Genomic DNA, 21,721 nt, shown 5'->3' with positions numbered 1-21,721 from the left:
TAGTGGATATTCCAGAGTTGAGGGATGCCTGAGTTAGGGAGGGAACACCCATCTGTAGACAAGATAAAGAGGGACAGCCCTTAGAGAGCCCCTTGACTGCAGAAACAATAAAAACCCTTGAACTGTCTTTGAGAGTTAGTGTGATCTTGACGCCATCTATGACACTGCTCAGTGGGGATTGTCGATAGATGTGTCCTACATAGCAGGGTTTGAAATTAAGATTCAATTAGCAGGAGCTAAACTCAGATGCTGGGTCTCTGGCATCATCCGCCAGGCAGGGATCCAGGAGGTAGTACGCAGTGCATCTCGAATTTAACTTCCACAGCTGAAGCAAAATGTAGCTTTTTGTCCAACATGTTGGATCAATTATATTTAAATGTCCCATATATGTGTCATAATTCCTGTTTATTTACATTCTCAAACACTGTCACATATATAGGTTTGTAAGCCACCAGTTGGCTAGGGGAGCCAAAAGTGGCCCCTGGTAACTATTGGTTTTAAGCTAACCATGCTCTCCTAGGCCAGAACAGGGCTAAATAGTTTCCAGCAATTTCAAACCATGCATGGTACTTCCCAATTAATCCAATTAACTCTTCTTTTACACTGCCTTTCCCTCATTTCTCTCATCAAGTACACCTTTTGCCTCTGGCCTTCTACTCCTCTACCTTATGCAATTTTGTATCAGTGATTGCTAGTGGAGCAAATAACTATAGGTATGTCCTTCACTATTACTAATGGCTCTGAATCAATAAAGCAGACACCTACCTCCATTTCCTCTCACACTGCTATGCCAATCTTTGTATTGTATTTCAAAGGCTCTACTGAAATATCTTTCTAACACCCTGTCACATAGCTGACTGTTGGAATTAGTAGGAAGGTTAATTTAGGTTGGATTGAACAGCCCAAACCAGTATTTGTTTTCTGCCAGGCAATTCTGGATGAATGGACTGTCAGCAGAATCCCTCATATTCTCTTTACGCTGTCTCAGCCATTAGTAAGCCTTAATTTTCGTGAAAAAGTATTGTCCTCCAATCTGGGTACACTAATAGCTGCTACCACAGATCCTAAGCCCCCTGCCTTGGTTAAAAGGTGTTTGTGGCCTTATGCTTGACTAGACTAGGGTGAGGTAAAACCAACCATCGCTGAATAGATCATTGCAGGGAAGGAAAAGAGGTGGTTGACAAATTCTTCCACTATCTTGAATAGGGTGCTTATTCACAACTTTCTCTCTGTTTTGATTCCAATCTACTCCTTCCTTCACTACAATATGTTTATTTTTCTTCCTGCGCAATCTACTGAAACTGCTCTTCTACGTGTTGCTAATTTTATAATTTTTACTCATCACTCTAAGCAATCTTCTTATTCTCTTGGACATTTCTGCAGTGTATGATATATTATGGGTGACTCTATTCTGATTTCCTCTGTTTCAGGCTCTGCTCTTGATTGGTTTTCTTCCCATCTTTCTAATTGCTCCTATTGTGTTCTCTGGACTGACAATTCTTCTTGTGCTCCTCTTTTGGTTTTGGGATCCTGCAAGTTTTCGTTCTTGCTCATTTAATGTTCTCTTTATACCATTCTGTCTATTATTTTATCCCTTGGCTTAAGCTGTGAGTTTTACGCAGATGATTCACAAATGTATCTTTCCTTTTTTGACTTATTTATTTTACACTTATATCTGACTATCTGACATCAAGATGTGGGTGCCCTTCCAGTCTTTTCACCTCAACCTACCTAAGATGCAAATTCTTTACATTCCCACCTTTCCCCCTCACATTTGTTTCCCCTTCTTCCAGTTATTTGCATTAAGACTCCACCTATCAATGTTTGATTCCTCGCTTTCCTTTAACAATCATATCTTCACTTTCCTGCTCTTGGCATTTTTTTGCAGTGAAATCTGCCTTTTCCTTATTTTTTTCTGTCACTAAAACTCTTTCTCACACTGGTATTTTGTCACCTAGACTACTGCTCCTTGCTCCTTTTTGTTCGCCCTTCTGAGTTCTGATGTTCTTTCTCAGCGTCAGTCCATTTTAATTCTGTATTGGTCTTCTGTTTTTGCTTCCTCCCTGTTCTTGCATTACTACCACTTATAAAGCCCATCATTGGCTTCTTTTCCCTGCATGATCTTCAAATATGTTCAGTGTGTCCCTTTTTATCGCTCTTCTCTTTTTTGTTTACTCTTAGTCAATCCCTTCAGTTGTCTTCTCTTTTACTGGCCTTTCCATGTCTTTGTGCCCAGTCTGGGTTCCGCTCATTCTCCTTCCAGGCCCCTAAACGTTGTAATGGTCTCACGCACTCTTTATGTTCAGTCCCCACTCTTGCTCCTCTCTAAAAGCATATCTTTTAGCTATCCCTCAATGTTAAACATTTGGAAATACGTTGTTCTCTTTTTATTCCTCAGGTATTTTGCCCTTTTGTAACTTTGTACAGGGCTATGGCAAAAGAGATGTATACATTAAAATAAGTAATCTACGTGGACACTCCTAGACTGACTTTCAAACACTAATGCAACTTCTTTCTTGCATCTGCCAGCCTTTCCATTCACTTTCTCACTTAAGAGCAGCACTATGAACCACTGTGTGTCTTTTGGAAAATCAATGTATCTTTATTTAGTGTAACTCTCTGCAGCCCAAGTCTGAGACGATGTTCTTCTACAAGGTCCATGACTCTTGATAACCCCATAACTGGACTCTGGCTTCCCCTGCAACTGCTGAAAACAGACCCCTCCACCTTTTTATTCCAAGATGTGTCTTGTGGGAACATCTGTGCGTCACACTTTCACATTTCCTTTTAAGTCCTGAAGGCACCCTCCCAGCAGAGGTCTGTATGAGCCAGGGCAGGTCTTGCGTTTCCTGGATACTAAGACCCAGGTACTCTGGCATAGTCTGCAACAATAAAACAGGAGCGCCTTCTCCATTTAAATGTACAGCTCCTTTTTAGCACCAGATGGATCCCTCCCAATGCAGGTCCGCGAGAATCATGGCATGAATCAAAGAACTAAGCTACAACTCAGAAGAAACCAAAAAGTAGCATCAGAACTGTGATAAGTGCATCTCCTACCTGAACTGCCTTTGCTGAACAGTGTCTGCACTTTCTAATAATGGATCTGCTCCATGCCTGAGCTTATGCAGTTTTTCTTCCCTTTCAAACACCATTAGCACGAGTGGCTCTGCAGCTACCATTCTTGCTTACAGTTCCACCTTAGCAGCACCTAACCCACTCATGGAGCTGGGAAGGCACCTTAGTGATCTCAAAGTAATGTCCTAGCTCTACCATGGGCCTTATCTTTGACATTGAATGATATACTTGCCATTGGAGCTGTACATCATTCGGACTAGTCCCCCACTCCTCCAATCAGAAGCATGTCTTTCTCTTCCACTATTTGTGAGAATGAATCCTGGTTGAGCTGGTATACATTTTAAAGTGCCTGCAAAGTACAAACTGCCAAACCTGGGCCCATAATATTCCGGCTGACTTTGAGTTTAAGGTCAATGCAAATAAGTGTAGTCAAGAACTAGGCTGCTCCCAGATGCTATCTGAACCTAAGTTACTTCCCTTTAATTTGCATCAAGCCATTTCTATGAGGTATTTTCATAATTCCTCTTTCTCCAGCATGGGGTCTGGCATGGATTCACATGCTCATGAATATTCCCCGTCGTCAGGCTGGGAATCCTCGGTAAAGAAAAAACCAGTATCAGTTTCGTTTCTGATCTGTCTTTCGTAGTAATAACCAATCACTGGTCTCTGCGTCATACTGACCACAGCCAATGACTGCCCTCTACCTAAGCACCGCCTCTGGCAGCCATCTTCAGATTTTTACCGCACGTTCATGTGTTGGGATCCTCGTGCTATTGCTCTCGAGCGTTAGTGCTATTTTTTCACGTTTTTTCTCAAAAACTTCGTTTTTTTCGGTCAAAAGAGCCTCAAGCTCCACCGACTCTCCATCCGATCAACGGGGACCCATTTCGGATTCATCTGCGCCCCTCAAGGGTGAAGATTTCGTCGAGCTACGCTTTTGGAGGACTCCAGAAGTTTCTCAGGCCCGGTCATGGCCCAGGAGAAGGGAAGCTCGACGCCCGTAAAGCTGTTCAGGGTCTGCCTTGGATGCCAGCTGCAGAACGTCTTCAAAGAGGACGAACACTCTTTTTGTCTTTACTGCCTACATGAGGACAAGACGCACGTGGAGAAGGACTGTGCGTTTTGCGGCAACATGTCGGAGCGGACCATGAAGGACCGCCATCAACGTCTCGCCAACTGGCTAGAAGGGAAGAGCCCGTCCGGCGAGAAGAAGAGGAAGAAATCCGAGCGGTCTTCTAAGACCTTTGAGGACGCCCCGGCGACGGGGGTCCAACATAAGGCCAAGCACCGCGAGTCCGCTGGCACCGGGAGCGCCGAACGGTCGGGCTCTACGGGCGCCAGGCAGGGCGCACCCTCCCCGGCACCATCAACCACGAGCCAATGCTCTGGGTCGGGTAAGAGGAAGGCCGAGCACCCGGCGAAGCTCCTGGAGAGGCCCCGGTCGAGCTCGAAGGCGGAGGGGGAGCGAGGCAGTGTCCCCCCCCTCAAGGATAAGGCGGTGAGCGCACCTAAGGTGGTGAAGGCCTTAATCCATCCGGCCAAGCCCTCTATCGAAACTGTCGCGGTGGCCCTGGCTCAGGCTGTGGAGGCTACACCAGTGGTGGTGACCTCGGGGCTCAGAGTCTCCCTGCCACCTCGGAGGGAGTCCTCTTTTGTGCCCATCGATAGGACCCCCGTGAAATCCCCCGTGGGGAAGAAAAAGGGGGGGCAGGGCGTCGTAGATTCGGCCTCAACCTCGGAGGAGGAGCTGGTCGAGGTCTTAAGCCACGGCCTCGGCGTGGAAGAAGACCGGCCCGTCGGGATGGATCCCGACGCAGGTGACGACGACATCGTCGAGGGTACCGACGGGGCCCCTGATCGCCCGTCGGATTCCCCTCTGCCAGCGCCGCGAGACAACTCGGCGGCCATTTTGTTGGCTATACAGTCCTTATGCTCAGAGATAAGGACGAGACTACTGTTGCCGACGGAACCTCTCCCGTCGGGGGACCCAGAACCGGGACCTTCTGGTGTTCCCCCTACCAAGAAAAGAAGTATCCACCCTCCACCTCCTTTTCAGCCGTCGCGCCCCTTCCAGCCCTCCTCCCCGTCCACCCGAGGGGATGATACGGGGACTGACACGGCAGCGACGGGTACGGACGACGAGGTATACGACGAGGATGTACCGTCGTCGCCTCCCACCAGGGCTTCTCCGCCCGACGGGATTGGATCGTTCCACTCAATGATCGCCAGGGCATCCGAGCTTTTCCAACTCTGCCCTGAGGAGAAGAAGAAGGAAGGTTTCCTTTATCAGCGGCGCGAGGCCAAGAGGAAGACGGTCCTTGCGGTGCCTCTATTGGACGACATTTGGGATGAGGGCCTCACCCTCCTCAAGAACCCTTCCACGACGCCAGCTAGAAGAGACCGGTACGAGAAAAAGTACCGGGTCCCGGACACGGCCCCCCTGAACCTCCGGGCGCAGCCTACCCCGGACTCCGTCGTCTCCGCGGCGGCCAGGAAAAAAGCGGGGGGGGTGCGGCCTCCACATCGACTTCCCCACCGGACGGCGAGGGAAAGAAATTGGACGCTATGGGACGCAGAGTCATCTCGTCTGCAGCGACGACGATTAAAGCTGCCAACGCCTTGGCTATCGTGGCCCGATAAGACAGGGAGCTCTGGTACAAACTGGCTCCCCTGCTGGACTTCTTGCCGGACGACAAGAGGGCAGAAGCCCTGGAGATCCTGTAGGAAGGTGAGGTGGCTTCGGACCACGCCATTACCGTTGCGACGGACATCGCCGACACTGGGTTCCGCCAGTTGGGCAACGGCGTTTGCCTTAGGCGGCGTGGATGGCTCAAGGCTACGGACTTCCGTCAAGACGTTCAGACCAGAGTCCTGGACATGCCCTTCGATGGGAACAACCTGTTTGGGAAAACAGTGGACGATTCCCTTCAGGCCATTAAAGCGGACACCGAGACGGCCCGGGCCCTTGGAGTTCTGCAACAACGACGGACGCCCTTTCGGAGCAGCGGAGGCAAGGGCGCCTCCAAAGGTTCCGGCGGCGGTTTCTCCTCCTACCCTCAAGCGGCCCGCTCGTCGTCTCAGGAGGCCTACAGAGGACGAGGCAAGTCTGGCGGACCCCGCCGTCGTCGCCAAGGACAAGGCGGTAAAGCCTCGTCGAAGCAGGATTGAACCGGCCGGGGGGTCGGGCCCCCACCGAAGCACCCCGGTGGGAGGCCGGCTGGCGAGCTTCATCAGCGTGTGGGAGTCCATCTCCACCGACCGTTGGGTGCTGGACGCCTTGGCCCGGGGCCACGCGCTCGAGTTTCAAAGAAAGTGTCCGCGCGTCCCCACCGTGGCCAGGAAAGAACTTCACGTCCCTCAACTTCTCCTGGAGGTGAAGGCGATGCTCAAGAAGGGCGCCATCGAACTCGTCCCAAAGAGGCTTCGGGGCTCCGGAGTCTACTCGAGATACTTCCTCGTGAAGAAGAAGACGGGGGGATGGCGCCCCATCCTGGACCTGCGAAGTCTGAACAAGTTCATCAAGGCGCAAAAGTTCCGGATGGTCACCCTCCAGCACGTCCTGGGTCAGCTGGAGGAAGGAGACTTCCTGTCGTCGTTGGATTTGGAGGATGCCTACTTCCATATTCCCATCCTGAAGGGGCACCGAAAATTCCTCAGGTTTGTGGTCCAAGGGCGTCATTACCAGTTCAAAGCCCTCCCCTTCGGACTACGGTCGGCACCCAGGGTGTTCACCAAGTGCCTCGCACCGGTGGCGGCTCAGCTGCACCGCGAAGGGATCCACGTCTACCCCTACCTGGACGACTGGCTCATCCGAGCCAAGACAAGGGAGCTCGCCGTGGTTCACACGGCAAGGACCGTCCAACTTCTCACGGACCTGGGATTCTCCGTGAACTACGCCAAATCCCACCTGGTACCCGCGCAAGACACTCTGTTTCTGTAAGCGAGGCTCAACACAGTGTCCCTTCTGGCCTCCCCGTCGGAGGAGAGGACCAGGACCATCCTGGGCAAGGTGCAGCGGATGTTGGTGGCCGACGCGGCCAAGGTGAGGTCCATCAAGTCCCTCCTCGGATTGATGTCTTCCTGCATCTACCTCATTCCCATGTGCAGGCTCCGGATGCGCCCGTTGCAGGAGTTCCTGGACGCGCGCTGGATCCAAACGACGGGCAGCTTCGAGGAAAGGATCGCACTCGATGAGAGTTTCCGACGAGCGATCCGGTGGTGGGGCACCCGCGCGCATCTGACGGCGGGCATGGACTTCCAGACCCCAGCCCACCAGGAGACAGTGACCACGGATGCCTCCGTGGAAGGGTGGGGAGCGCACACCGAAAATCTGCACGCAAGAGGCCTTTGGCTCCCGACGGAGAAATCCTTACATATCAACGTCCTGGAGCTCTGTGCAGTGTTTTGGGCCCTCAGGTCCTTCCTTCCGTCCCTCAAGGGCAAGGTGGTGAGGATCTTCACCGACAACACCACCACCATGTTTTACATCAGAAAACAGGGCGGAACCAGGTCCCCAGCACTGTCCAAGGAGGCGCAGGACCTGTGGCATTGGGCAGTCGCCCAAGGGATGTTTCTGGTGCCGTTTCATCTGGCAGGGATAAAAAACACCATCGCCGACTCACTCAGCAGGGAGCTGCGCTCGTGCCACGAGTGGGAACTACGGCAGGATCTAGTGGATCGCCTCTTCCGACGGTGGGGCACACCCCAGATCGACCTGTTCGCGACGGCGACGAACTCCAAGTGCCGGAGGTTCGCCAGCAGGTTTCCCCGGGCGAGGAGCATGGGCGATGCTTTCTCGTTCCCCTGGGAGGGCCTGTTCCTCTACGCGTTCCCTCCTTTGCCACTGCTAATCCGGCTCGTCAACCAGCTCAAGAGGTCACGGTGCAGGATGATCCTCGTCGCACCTGCGTGGCCGAGGCAGATATGGTTCCCGGACCTTCTGGACTTGTCAGCGTCCCCGCCAATCAAGCTGCCGGTGGACGCGGATCTGCTCTCCAGGGAAGGAGGCGCCATCCTCCACCACGACCCGAAATCGCTGAACTTGCAGGCCTGGCTCCTGCAGCGCTAGAGTTTGGAGGATACGACATACCGGCCGACTGCAGAGAGGTTCTTGCAAAGGCCAGGGCGTCCTCGACTCTTAAATGCTACGGACACAAATGGAAGAGGTTCTCTGTCTGGTGCCACGCACAGAAGATTAACCCTCTACGGATTATGGCTCCCCAAGTACTGCCGTACCTGCTGACGCTGGCCAAAGCTGGACTGGCACACGCGTCCATCAAGATTCATCTTGCTGCGATCTCCCGATACACCAGAACCACGGGGCGGACGTCCTTGTGGTCTCGTCTGGTGAAGGAGTTCATGAAGGGACTGTTCAGATCATTCCCGCCGGTGAAGGCTCCGGCCCCGGCGTGGGAGCTCAACGTGGTGCTGACCAAGCTCATGGGACCTCCGTTCGAGCCCCTGCACTCGGCCCCGTTGAAGTTTCTGTCGTGGAAAACAGCGTTTCTTGTGGCCATCACCTCCGCACGACGGGTGGGAGAGATCCAGGCCCTTTCCTGCAAGGCCCCGTACTTGACTTTTCACGACACGAGGGTAGTGCTTAGGACGCACCCCTCCTTCATGCCCAAGGTACCGTCGGACTTCCACCTCAACGAACCCTTGGTGTTGCCTGTATTCTTCCCGTCGCCTTCGTCGCTGGCTGAGAGAACTTTGCACTCGCTGGATGTGGCTAGAGCGCTGAAGTTCTACGTGGACCGCACGAAGTGTTTTCGGAAGACGTCACAACTCTTTGTGAACTTTGGACCTGTCAATCAGGGGAAGGCTCTCTCGAAGGCTTCCATTTCCAGATGGCTCTCCGGCTGTATCATGTACTGTCATCGGTTGGCAAACCGACCGCTGCCTGGCCGTCCGAGAGCCCATTCCACCAGAGCGATCGCAGCTACCACGGCGTTCCTTTCTGGTGTGCCCCTGCTGGACATATGCAGGGCTGCTACGTGGAGGTCGACGCACACCTTAACGAAGTTCTACTGCGTCGATCGGGATTCCAGGGAGGAGTCCAGGGTCGGCCAAGCAGTGCTGCGCAACCTGTTCGCCTGAGGTGAGCCTGGTGAGGAGGTAAGATGCTTAATGTTGAATTTGATGCAATGCTTAATGTTGAGCCTTTGCCACCTCCCGTGGTTGTGCATGTGTGTACTGCTATGTATTCTTTATTCATGAGCATGTGAATCCATGCCAGACCCCATGCTGGAGAAGGAACAAGTTACTTACCTGTAACTGTTGTTCTCCAGCATGGGTCTGGCATGGATTCACATGCGAACCCTCCCGCCTACCCCTCTGCGGCTCTTCACTTGGTCATACTGCCACTTCACGTGCTTCCAAATCTGAAGATGGCTGCCAGAGGCGGTGCTTAGGTAGAGGGCAGTCATTGGCTGTGGTCAGTATGACGCAGAGACCAGTGATTGGTTATTACTACGAAAGACAGATCAGAAACGAAACTGATACTGGTTTTTTCTTTACCGAGGATTCCCAGCCTGACGACGGGGAATATTCATGAGCATGTGAATCCATGCCAGACCCATGCTGGAGAACAACAGTTACAGGTAAGTAACTTGTTCCATTTGAACATTACCATATTGAAAGCAATACCGTTGTTCTCGATAATCAGCCCCACTCCTCTCCTTTGAGATGATCTCCATTACTCGACCACAGCAGCCATTGCGTAAGCCAAGGGTGGCTTAGAAATAAATCTAGGCTTAAGGAAGCCACTCACATAAACCTCTGGGGCATTTAACACCGTTGGCTTGGCCTCTGGTGTCAACTGCTGTGCTCTTGTATCTTTTGAATGATGATGCTGGGTCTCCTTTGCAGTCATTTTTTTCAATCACTTTCTCTGATGTTAACCAGACATACATTCTGCTAATGTCCATTTGAATGTTTATAGTTCCACTGCTCTTTGGTGTTGATGATACTTTGAAGGGATTTGCTGACTTTCAGCATCAACATTAGTCTTTGTTAATTGTATATATAGTTCTGTGTCCTTGTAGCATTGATCATATTTTTGGTTTCCCTGGTAATATTGTTGAACTCTCTGGTGTTGATGGCCATAACAGTTGTTTTTGTATTTGTGCCAATGTCTGTCTGACTGCTTTCTCTGGTTCTTTCAAATGTTTCTGTACCTGTAAAATGTTTATTTTCTTTCTTTTTGATAGTTCAAGATCCTAAGCGGCAATTTCAATATCAGCATCTGAGGAAGGCCTGGGGCCAAGCCTGGCATACAATTCGTACACTGAAGGAAGATTGCAACAGACTGCAGCAGGGGCAGCGTTCGGCCTTGTAAGGAAGTCTTTCAATTCTGAGCATGGACATGTTTCCAGAAATCTTGCACATATAGGGAAAAACACAAAAGGAAATTCAAATGAAATGGGAGTGAAGAGAAGGCTAATTATTGGGAAATGTTGGACCAGTTTGGATAGAAGTCAGACATACAGGGGAACCTTTAAGTTCCTTGATAAAATATTGGATAGCCTATCTGAGAGGGTGGGCACAAGACTCCTGTGAGTTGGATGGTTCCTGTGGGGGTAGTTGGTTGCATGGTGTGGATGACAGCAGATGCTTTGCTTATGAGATCCATTGCAAGGCTCCTGTGGAGGCAGTTACATGCTTCATATCGTGGAGGGTTCTGGCCAATGAAGAGTTTGCAGTGCTTTTTTTAATGTTCCATGGATCTTGGGGATACTTGCATTGCTTTTTGCCGGGATTTGTGGGACACAATGACTTCCACAACATCTGACAACACCCATTTAGCATATGTATATCCTAATGGAAAGTTACTGTAGCATTTGAGGTAGTTTTCTTTCCTCGTGGCAGCAATGTTTTGACATGTCCTATGGGTCAGTCAGTCCATTGTCTTTTGTGACTTGATGTTTTGTGTGGGCAAATTCATGCTGTCAGGCTACCTAAGGCTCCTTATAGTAATGCCTCGTGGCAGATGTGACTGGCATTTCATTAGAGACATCGATTTCTTCTGTTCTCCAGCATGGGGTCTGGCATGGATTCACATGTTCATGAATATTCGCCATCGTCAGGCTGGGAATCCTCGGTACAGAAAAAAATCAGTATCAGTTTCGTTTCTGATCTGTCTTTCCTAGTAGTAACCAATCACTGATCTCTGGGTCATACTGCCCACAGCCAATGACTGCCCTCTCCCTAAGCCCCGCCTCTGGCAGCCATCCTCAGACTTTTACCGCACGTTCAAGTGTTGGGAGTCCTCGTGCTGTAGCTCCCGAGCGTTACTGCGTTTTCGTGCTTTTTCAATGAGAATTTCTCATTTTTCGGTTAAATTGAGCCTCAAGCTCCACCGTCTTTACATCCGATCAACGGGGACCCGTTTCGGAAGTTTCTATGCCCCTCAAGGGTGAAGATTTCGTCGAACGACGCTTTTGGAGGATTCCAGAGGTTTGAGGCCTACCCCCGGACATGGCCCAGGAGAAAGGGAACTCGACGCCCGGGAAGCTGTTCAGGGCCTGCCCTGGATGCCAGCTGCAGAACGTGTTCAAGGAAGACGAGCATTCCTTATGCCTCTACTGTCTTCACGAGGACAAAACGCACGTGGAGGACTGTGTGTTTTGTGGGAACATTACGGAGCGGACCATGAGGGACTGCCATCTTCGTCTCGCCAACTGGCTGGAGGGAAAGATCCCATCAGGTGAGAAGAAAAAGAAGAAATCCGAGCGGTCTTCTAAGTCCTGTGAGGGCGCCCCGGTGACGGGGGCCCAACAGAAGGCTAAGCACTGCGAGTCCGCGGGCACCGGGAGCGCCGACCGGTCGGGCTCCTCGGCTGCCAGGCAGGGCGCATCCTCCCCGGGCCGCAGGACCACTCAGCGGCCATTTTTTTGGCAATTCAATACTTATGCTCTGAAATAAGGACTAGATTGCCTTTACCCCCGACGGGGGAGCCGGAACCAGGCCCGACGGAGGAGCAAGGTGCAGGGCCGTCGGGAAGTCCACCACACAAGAGGAGAAGAACACATCCTCCTGCACCCTTCCAGCCCTCGAGGCCTGCTCAACCCTCCTCCCCGTCCACAGTCCGCGGGGATGACACGGACACGGCCACGACGGGCACGGACGATGAGGGCGGCGACGGCGGGGTGGACCTCCCGTCGTCCCCCCCCTCCCCGGGCTTCCCTGCCCAATGAGATTGGATCCTTCCATGTGATGATCTCCAGGGCATCCAAGCTTTTCCAGCTCTGCCCCGAAGAAAAGAAGGAGGGGTTCCTCTATCAACGTCGAGAGACCAAGAGGAAGACGGTCCTCGTGGTACCTCTACTGGATGACATCTGGGACGAGGGGCTCTCCCTCCTCAAGAACCCTTCCACGACGCCAGCAAAAAGGGACCGATACGAAAAGAAGTACCGGGTCCCCGACGCGGCCCCTCTATGCCTTAGAGCACAGCCGACCCCGGATTCAGTCGTCTCGCCGGCGGCCAGGAAGAAGGCGGGGGGGGTATTGGCATCGACATCGACTTCACCGCCGGATGACGAGGGAAAAAAGCTCGACGCGATGGGATGACGAGTCGTCACGTCAGCGGCGACGACGTTTAAGGCGGCCAACGCCTGGCTATCGTTGCCCGTTACGACAGGGAACTTTGGTATAAAATCGCTCCCTTGTTGGACTTCCTGCCGGACGAAAAGAGGGCAGAAGCCCTGGAAATCCTGCAAGAAGGCGAGGTGGTGTCAGACCACGCCATAACGGTGGCGACAGACATCGCTGACACCGGTTTCTGCCAGTTGGGCAACAATGTTTGCCTCCGACGGCGCGGATGGCTGAAGGCGACGGATTTCCGCCAGGACGTACAAGCCAAGGTGTTGGACATGCCCTTCGACGGGGACAACCTGTTTGGGAAGACAGTCGATGAGTCCCTGCAAGCCATCAAAACGGACACGGAGACAGCCCGGGCCCTGGGTGTTCTCCAGCAACGACGGCCGTCCTTTCAGAACACCGGAGGCAAGCAAGGGGCCTCCAAAGGTTCCGGCAGCGGCTCCTCTACCTACCGTCAAGCAGCCCGTTCCTCGTCGCAGGAGGCCTATAGAGAAAGGGGCAAGTCTGGAGGTTCCCGCCGTCGTCGCCAGGAGGTCAAGGCGGCAAGGCGGCCTCGAAACAGGACTGAACCGACTGTGGCATTGGGCCCCCACCGAAGCACCCTGGTGGGAGGCCGGCTGGCGAAGTTCGTCAGCGTGTGGGAGTCCATCTCCACCGACTGTTGGGTGCTGGATACCCAGGCCCAGGGGCATGCCCTCGAGTTTCTAAAGAAGTGCCCTCGCGTGCCACCCGTGGCCAGGAAGGAAAACCGCGTACCCCAGCTGCTGCTGGAGGTAAGGGCGATGCTCAAAGGTGCCATCAAGCTCGTCCCAAAGAGACTTCGGGGCTCCGGGGTCTACTCAAGGTACTTTCTCGTAAAGAAGACAGGAGGTTGGCGTCCCATCCTGGACCTGCGGCGACTGAACAAGTACATCAAGGCTCAGAAGTTCCGGATGGTCACCCTCCAGCACGTGCTGGGACAGCTGGAGGAGGACGATTTGCTGTCGTCGTTGGACTTGGAGGATGCCTACTTCCACATCCCCATTCTAAAAGGACACCGGAAGTTCCTCAGGTTCGTGGTCCAAGGACGGCACTACCAGTTCAAGGCCCTCCCGTTCGGATTAAAGTCGGCACCCAGGGTATTCACCAAGTGCCTAGCACCGGTGGCGGCGTGGCTACGCCTGCAAGGGATCCACGTATATCCCTACCTGGACGACTGGCTCATCCGAGCAAGGACAACGGAGCTCACCGTAGAACACACAGCGAGGACCGTCCAGCTACTCACAGACCTGGGGTTCTCCATCTTCTGAAAAATCCCACCTGGTCCCTTCGCAAGTCACCCTGTTTCTGGGAGCCAAGCTCGACACAGCGGCACGGCTGTTCTCGCCGTCCAATGAAAGGACGAAAGCCATGCTGGGCAAGGTGCAACGCCTGCTAGCCAGGTACGTAGCCAGGGTAAGATCCATCAAATCCCTTCTCGGGATGATGTCCTCCTGCATCTATCTGGTATGCCTGTACAGACTTCGGATGTGTCCACTGCAGGAGTTCCTCGACGCACTCTGGATCCAGGCGACGGGCATCTTCGAGGACAGGATACTGCTCAACAAGACCTTCCGACGAGCCATGCAGTGGTGGGGCACCCGCGCTCATCTGACGGCAGGCGCAGACTTTCAGACCCCAGCTCACCAGGTAACGGTGATGACGGATGCCTCCCTTGAATGGTGGGGAGCGCATACCGGAAATCTCCACTCAAGAGGCCTTTGGCTCCCGGAGGAAAAACAACTTCATATCAACATTTTGGAGCTCCGTGCAGTGTTTTGGGCCCTCAGGTCCTTTCTTCCGTCCCTCAAGTGCAAGGTGGTGAGGATCTTCACCGACACCACCACCACAATGTTCTACATCAGGAAGCAGGGTGGAACCAGATCCCCAGCGCTGTCCAAGGAATCCCAGGATCTGTGGCACTGGGCCGTCGACCAGGGGATGTTTCTGGTACCTTTTCATCTGGCAGGGATAAAGAACACCATCGCCGACTCACTCAGCAGGGAGCTGCGCTCGTGCCACGAGTGGGAGCTACGCCAGGATCAAGTGGATCTACTCTTCAGGCTGTGGGGCAGACCCCAGGTCGATCTCTTTGCGACGGCGACCAACTCAAAGTGCCAGAGGTTCGCCAGCAGGTTCCCCCAACTGAGGACCATGGGCGATGCTTTCTCGTTCCCCTGGGACAACCTGTTCCTCTATGCATTCCCGCTGTTGCCACTGCTACTCCGGCTCGTCAACCAGCTCAAGAGGTCCCGGTGCAGCATGATCTTCGTCGCACCGGCGTGGCCGAGACAGATCTGGTTCCCGGACCTTCTGGACTTATCGGCGTCCCTACCAGTCAAACTGCCCGTGGACGCGGATCTTCTCTCCAGAGAAGGAGGTGCCATTCTTCATCACAACCAGAAGTCGTTGAACTTGCAGGCGTGGCTCCTGCAGCACTAGAGTTTGGGGGATATGTTATATCGGCCGACTGCAGAGAGGTTCTTGCAAAGGCCAGGGCGTTCTCAACTCTCAAGTGTTACGGACACAAATGGAAGAGGTTCTCTGTCTGGTGCCGGGCACAGAAGATTAACCCTCTACGGATTACGGCCCCTCAAGTACTGCCATACCTACTGTCATTGGCTAAGGCTGGCCTAGCTCAAGCCTCCATCAAGATACATGTGGCTGCCATCTCCAGACACACCAGGACAACAAGACGGGTGTCCTTGTGGTCTCATCGCCTAGTGAAGGAATTTATGAAGGGACTATTCCGCTCGTTGACTCGCTGCCTAGGCTCATGGGACCCCGTTCGAGCCTATGCATACGGCACCGTTGAAGTTCCTAACGTGGGAAACGGCTTTTCTTGTGGCCATCACCTCCACACGGCATGTGGGAGAGATTCAGGCCCTATCTTGCAAGCCTCCATACTTTACTTTTCACGACACGAGGGTGGTGCTCAGGACGCACCCTTCCTTCATGCCCAACGTGCCGTCGGACTTCCACCTCAAAGAACCATTGGTGTTACCAGTGTTATTCCCGTCGCCGGCCGAAAGGACTTTGCACTCGCTGGATGTAACTAGAGCGCTGAAGTTCTACGTGGACCGCACAAAGCGTTTTCGGAAGACACCACAGCTTTTTATGAACTTTGGACCTGTGAATCAAGGGAAGACTCTCTCTAAGGCTTCCATTTCCAGATGGCTCTCCGGCTGTATCATGCACTGTCACCGGTTGGCAAACCGACCGCTGCCCGGCCGTCCGTGAGCCCATTCGACCAGAGCGATCGCTGCTACCACGGCGTTCTTGTCTGGTGTGCCCCTGCTGGACATCTGCAGGGCTGCTACGTGGAGGTCGACGCACACCTTCACGAATTTCTACTGCGTTGATCAGGATTCCAGGGAGGAGTCCAGGGTCGGCCAAGCAGTGCGGTGCAACATGTTCGCCTGAAGGGCCTGGTGAGGAGGTAAGAGTTGCTTAATGTTGAGTTTATGTATTGCTTAATGTTAAGCCTTTTGCCACCTCCCGTGGTTGTGCATGTGTGTACTGCAATGTAATCTTATATTCATGAGCATGTGAATCCATGCCAGACCACATGCTGGAAAAGGAACAAGTTACTTACCTGTTCTCCAGCATGGGTCTGGCATGGGATTCACATGCGAACCCTCCCGCCTCCCCTCTGCGGCTCTTCACTTGGTCATACTGCCACTTTACATGCTACCAAATCTGAGGATGGCTGCCGGAGTTGGGGCTTAGGGAGAGGGCAGTCATTGGCTGTGGGCAGTATGACCCAGAGATCAGTGATTGGTTACTACTAGGAAAGACAGGTCAGAAACGAAACTGATGCTGATTTTTTTTTTTCTGTACCGAGAATTTCCAGCCTGACGAAGGGGAATATTCATGAGCATGTGAACCCATGCCAGACCCATGCTGGAGAACAACAGTTACAGGTAAGTAACTTGTTCCTTTCCTTTCAGTGTTGCTTCCAATCTTAAGACACATCTTTCAAGTCACAGACTTATTACAAATCATTAATTCAGCAAATGTAATTGGAACATAATCCAAATAAATACCCATTCTCCATCTAATTTTCTTAAGGAATCACTTTGTAGCAATTTCTTGTGTGCAATATCATTTTAACAGTTCTTTATACTATCAATCAACAGTATGTGTTGCATGTATCCTTGTTCGATACTGCAATAAACCAGAATGGGGCATATGGTTCGACTACACCATGATTATGGCCAAAGAATATCAATTTCTACCTATATAGTGCTTATTTTCTTAGAACATCTCTAGCTTCCTTCTACAATGACATTAGGGCCAGACAAGTGTTGAAGAACGGACTTAAATTAGCATTAGGTACCTAGGGATCCGTTTGGGACTCATTCCTTGCCACGATGCCTGACACTGTTATAAACTTGGGTCTTTGCCTTCCGTTAAGTCTTGCCTAATTACACATTACTTTTAGTGGTTTGTCCGCTACCTTTGTGAATTATCCGTTACCTTTGTGGAATACTATACTATACAATACAATTCCACCGGGCATTTAATGCTGCTTTCAATGTGTTTTTCGACTGGTGAAAGCGTGTGTAGTGGAGGTTAGAAGAATATACTCTTAAAGAGCCGATTGGACGGACTGAGCTTGAGCAGGTTATGAAAACCTGTTGGCGGAGTCGGTGCAGAGTCTCGTGAGTCTCTGACCCACTGCTTACCTGGAGTTCCTGCTGGAGAAGTGCTATCCTTCTTTTATTGTTACTACTAACCAGAGGGGTGTGGACTTAAAAACCGCCTCTTTCCGCGGAGCGGCGCGGAGTCGGTGCAGAGTCTCGTGAGTCTATGGAGGCTCACGAGGCTTACGAGGCACCTTCTGTCATCTAGTGTGTGGCCAATATGAACCGCGAAAAGCAGCTACCGCGAATCTTCCACCACCCTCTAACGCGTCTACAGCTGTGCAGAACTGAGCGAGGAGTACCTTCGAAGACAACAAACTACGACCCTAAATGAGGAGGATTCTGCGATTGCTCAAGTAAGAAAAATATGCGGTTCTTCTTCCCTGGCCCCTCGTACTATCTCTCTCCCAAACCCCTTAACACTTAAGCCTCGCGAAAATCTTTCAAACACGAGAGCTAATAATATTGTAATTGAGGCAACTTATATGAAACACACAGCTGATGGCCCACCCCAGACTCACCCCATGTTTAAAAATCATGAGATCTTACCTCACAATCAGCTAACTCCTTCGAGGGCGGGTATGATGGGAGCTGCCAGAGTGTGCACAGCTGCCGGAGTGTGTACAGCTGCCGCGATTGACTGTTGGTGTGCCGAAAAGGAGGCGGCGGCGAATGATGTGTCAATCAGCCGCGCTCCAAGAGATCAAGGCGTGCAGTATGCCCGGGGGAAGGGGAGGGGTGACCCTGTTCCCCTGGTGGCCATGGGGGGAGGAAACCTCTTATCTGAGCCGCCACGATTGCGAGTGTTGGCCTTGCAAGCCGTGCAAGTGGCTGGACTGGATGCAGACCCTCTGCCTGTAGTCATAATGCCAAGAGAAAAACGCCTAACTTCAGAATGCACAAGTGACTGTTTAGAATGCGCGCTGACCTGTCCAGGAGTCCTCGTAAGTGCCCAAAAGTTCCATATACCCATCACTCACCCTGCGCTCATACCCGAGCTTGGTGAAAATGACACAGTCTGTACCACCGAGACTCGAGAAAAATACACAGATTGCAACAAGGAGTGCATGGAAGTTTCCCACTTGGTGGAAGAGACAGATGTAAATTATAAAATCAATAATCCATCCTCTGAAAAACCGGAAAGATGCAATGACGCCTCTTGCCAAGACGAGGCGGGAATTGCCTCGCCACAAGAAAATATAGATCCTGTTTGTTCAAAGAGCAACATTAGGAAAAAAAGCTTGCAATCCCCTGCAAAAAAACAAAATTCGCTGGCCATTGTAAATAAATTGCTGTTAGACTTGACTGAACTGAATGGCTCTTTAAACTCAAAACCAGCTGTAGCTAATAACTCAAAAAGCAATCTGTAAGAAATACACAGTGAACCATGTCCAACACAGCAAACACCACCGATACCAGTTAAAGTATCTACCCCGCGGAATCACTGGCTAGGTGGTGCAAGAAAAAGGAGACGGATGGCTGAAAGTCTGTCACCTCCGTTCGAATGCTCACAGAATAGACGCAGGCAAATCAATAATACTTCTTCTACAAACTTAAATGGCAATCATCAAGAGAGATGCTCCTCACCTAAGAAAATTCTCAGCCTAAGCACAGAAGAACGGCTAGCCTCATCTAGCAATGATGAATCCCTCTCATACTCTCCAGAAGAACAAAGGTATAATTCAAAACCAAAACGTTTGATCAATAGAGTTCCATCAAATCGAAGAAGGAACGATGCAAACGTTCAGAAATTAATCAAGGAGGCTTTAAATGAATTAAGACCTTTTGTCATGTCTTCGCTGACAATAGCGATAGCCCCTATGCTTAAGATGTATGAGCAAATTAACGAGAACATAAAAGATCTCTCAACCCTGTCTGCCTTGATGAATTCGAGACTGCCTCTCGCAGATACCCAGGGAGCTATGACAACTGCCAAACTATGGGGAAACATTCAAAGAATAGACCAGTCCATCAAGGACCTAGCAGACCAAAAGAGAAATAATACTGAAGACAAGAGAGTTTTAGCTGAGGTGACCAGAGAAGCACTGGGGCTATTAAAACTAAGTCAAAAACTGAGACGGGATGAAGTGGACCCAAACACAATGACATCTCTGCAATCTTCATCGAGGTCTGTGGCTACCCAAAAGAAAGGTTCTGAGGGGCTGAATCAACAACTGGTGAGCCGGATCGGTACGGCACTACCATGTCTGCCTGGATGTCCAGACAAAGAAACAACACAAGTCCCCCTTGGAGAAATGGAAGGTATGGAACCGTCTATCGTGGGAGCCATATGTCCCACGTTGATACACACTACACAGGTTTCCTGCCCATTGTCAAAAGTGGCGAATATTACTCATAATCTTCACCCTGTAACGTGCCAACCAAACATTCGCAATCAATTGGAAAAAGAGAAGACCGCAGTCGTCCAGGATACTACTCCCCAAACAGAAGTGTGTCCAACAACTTCTGCCAATGCCAATGGCATCATAGGGTCCGGTGACATCCATTCGCAAGTCCCACATGTTAATCAAAATCCTCAGTCTACAGGTGAAAAGAAAAAGGTCGTAAGCGTCCTCATCACACCAAATGAAACTGACATTCCATCCCCATGTTCGACAAATGAAGCGGAGGACTCTAATTCAAGTGGAGGAAATATTTCTGGTCAAAATTCTAGTAAGGGCAAAACTTACGATATATTTCAGAAACCGAACTTGTCCATTTCAAGCCAAGAACTCGAAAAAAAAGTCAAAAAATCAAAAATGTAAGAGAAAACGAAATAATCTAGGCTCAAGAAAATTTCTCAGGAATCTGAAGGCAGTGAATGTCTTCGTAAACACAGAACAGCCGAGTGAAAGTCTCAAAAAAGCTCTGCCAAACTCTAAAATAAACGAAAAAACTATTGTTGAAGATACAATTGTCGTAGTTGAAAGAGTAGAATTTGCACAGAGTGAACTTCTTGACTTTTCTACCTATGAGGAAGGTTCATGCTATGAGGAAATTGAAGAGCAAACTGTTGAGGACTCTGTGAATCCAAGTGTTCCACAACCTGAGAACAAGCAGGTGGTAAAACACACACAAGATATGGCAAACTGTGGAAGAATCTGCCAACTAATATTGCCTATTGAAGACTCAAAAGCCCCAGATCCAGTACAACAAGAGATCAAGTTCGAGACAATGGTTGAGAAAAGAAAACGGCTAAGAGCTGTTAACGGTCTGATTAAAATATCACACAATAGAAACGATACAGGGTCTATAACAGACGGCCTAAAGGTGAAGGATGCCGCAGGAACACTGAGATGCCACACTCCACCAGGTAAATCCTTGCTTAAAACATACTCAAAGGATCTCACAGTAGGATCAATTGCCAACAAGAATGACAGTACCGGGAGGCAAAAAATAGCCTGCAAAATGGGAAACATAAAAAGCCTGGGAGGCACGTATTGATCCTGGAACGAATTTTAGATACAAAAGATGGCCTAACGTTAAATAGAAATAACGTTCTACGCCTATTACATCATGTGCCCGGCCTTCGCTCCATAGAGTCAAATGACATTCAAACAGTCGAATTTGTAAGTGATCATCGAAATGACAAAGTCCGGCTTCACATTGACTCCAGATTAATATGTGACTTACTCATGAACGCGATCCAGTTCCTGCTGTCCCTGGGATTCGACATTCATGAAGAAAGAAATACGTCCTGGGAAGATGTATTCTCCATCGATACCCAAAGTGGAAGCCTGGAAGATGTCAAAAGTCATGATAGACATGCTGAGAAACCTGGTGTGGCCCAAATAGGATCTACAAGGGAGCAGGCAGCAGAGCGACCAGTAACACTCCAGATTGAAAAGGAGTTTAGTGATAAAAATCATGTACGCTTTACACCTGGCGAACAAATAAAAATTACAATAAATGGAAACCTAAGCACAGCAATAAATGAAAACGATGAAACACAAGATGTAGAAAAGCCAAATAAGAGCTCAAACTGGAATTGGTTAGCAGGTGCCCTAGGCAGTAAATCGAGCTAATGCCAACAAGGGCCAGTCGGCCCGACCATAAACATTCTTTCTTGGAATACGAGAGGCTTCATACATCTATTTAACGACCCAAAAAACTGGAGCAATGATCAAACCGTTATTTGCTTGCAAGAAACATGGATGGCAAGCTGTCCTGTGTCTGACGTATACGAGCTAGCTATAAACCCGGCTATTACAAGAGCCAAGGGACGTCCATCTGCTGATCTCTTAACAATGATAAAGAAGAACTCTGGTTGGAACTTAGAGAAAGCAATAAACGTATCACCTTTCATACAGTATTCTGTGATTGCCGCGAAAAATGAGATGAACACCAACAGAACCCAAATTCACATCATCAATATCTACTGGCAT

At 50.7% G+C, this 21,721-nt stretch overlaps 1 protein-coding gene across 1 annotated transcript in view; it reads left to right on the top strand.

Moving 5' to 3' along the window:
- Positions 1-21,721, top strand: part of IKBKB (inhibitor of nuclear factor kappa B kinase subunit beta) — a 1,202,582-nt gene that overhangs the window by 526,995 nt on the left and 653,866 nt on the right. Inside the window, exon 13 of the mRNA XM_069617660.1 lies at positions 10,284-10,407. Coding sequence (XP_069473761.1) covers positions 10,284-10,407 — 124 coding nt within the window. The remainder of the gene's footprint in view (positions 1-10,283; positions 10,408-21,721) is intronic.

Source organism: Ambystoma mexicanum, chromosome 10 (assembly GCF_040938575.1).
Source record: "Ambystoma mexicanum isolate Mex_15411 chromosome 10, UKY_AmexF1_1, whole genome shotgun sequence".
Lineage (NCBI taxonomy): Eukaryota > Metazoa > Chordata > Amphibia > Caudata > Ambystomatidae > Ambystoma > Ambystoma mexicanum.
Note: the sequence above shows the minus strand (reverse complement) of the source record. Positions and strands in the feature narration are given on the sequence as shown.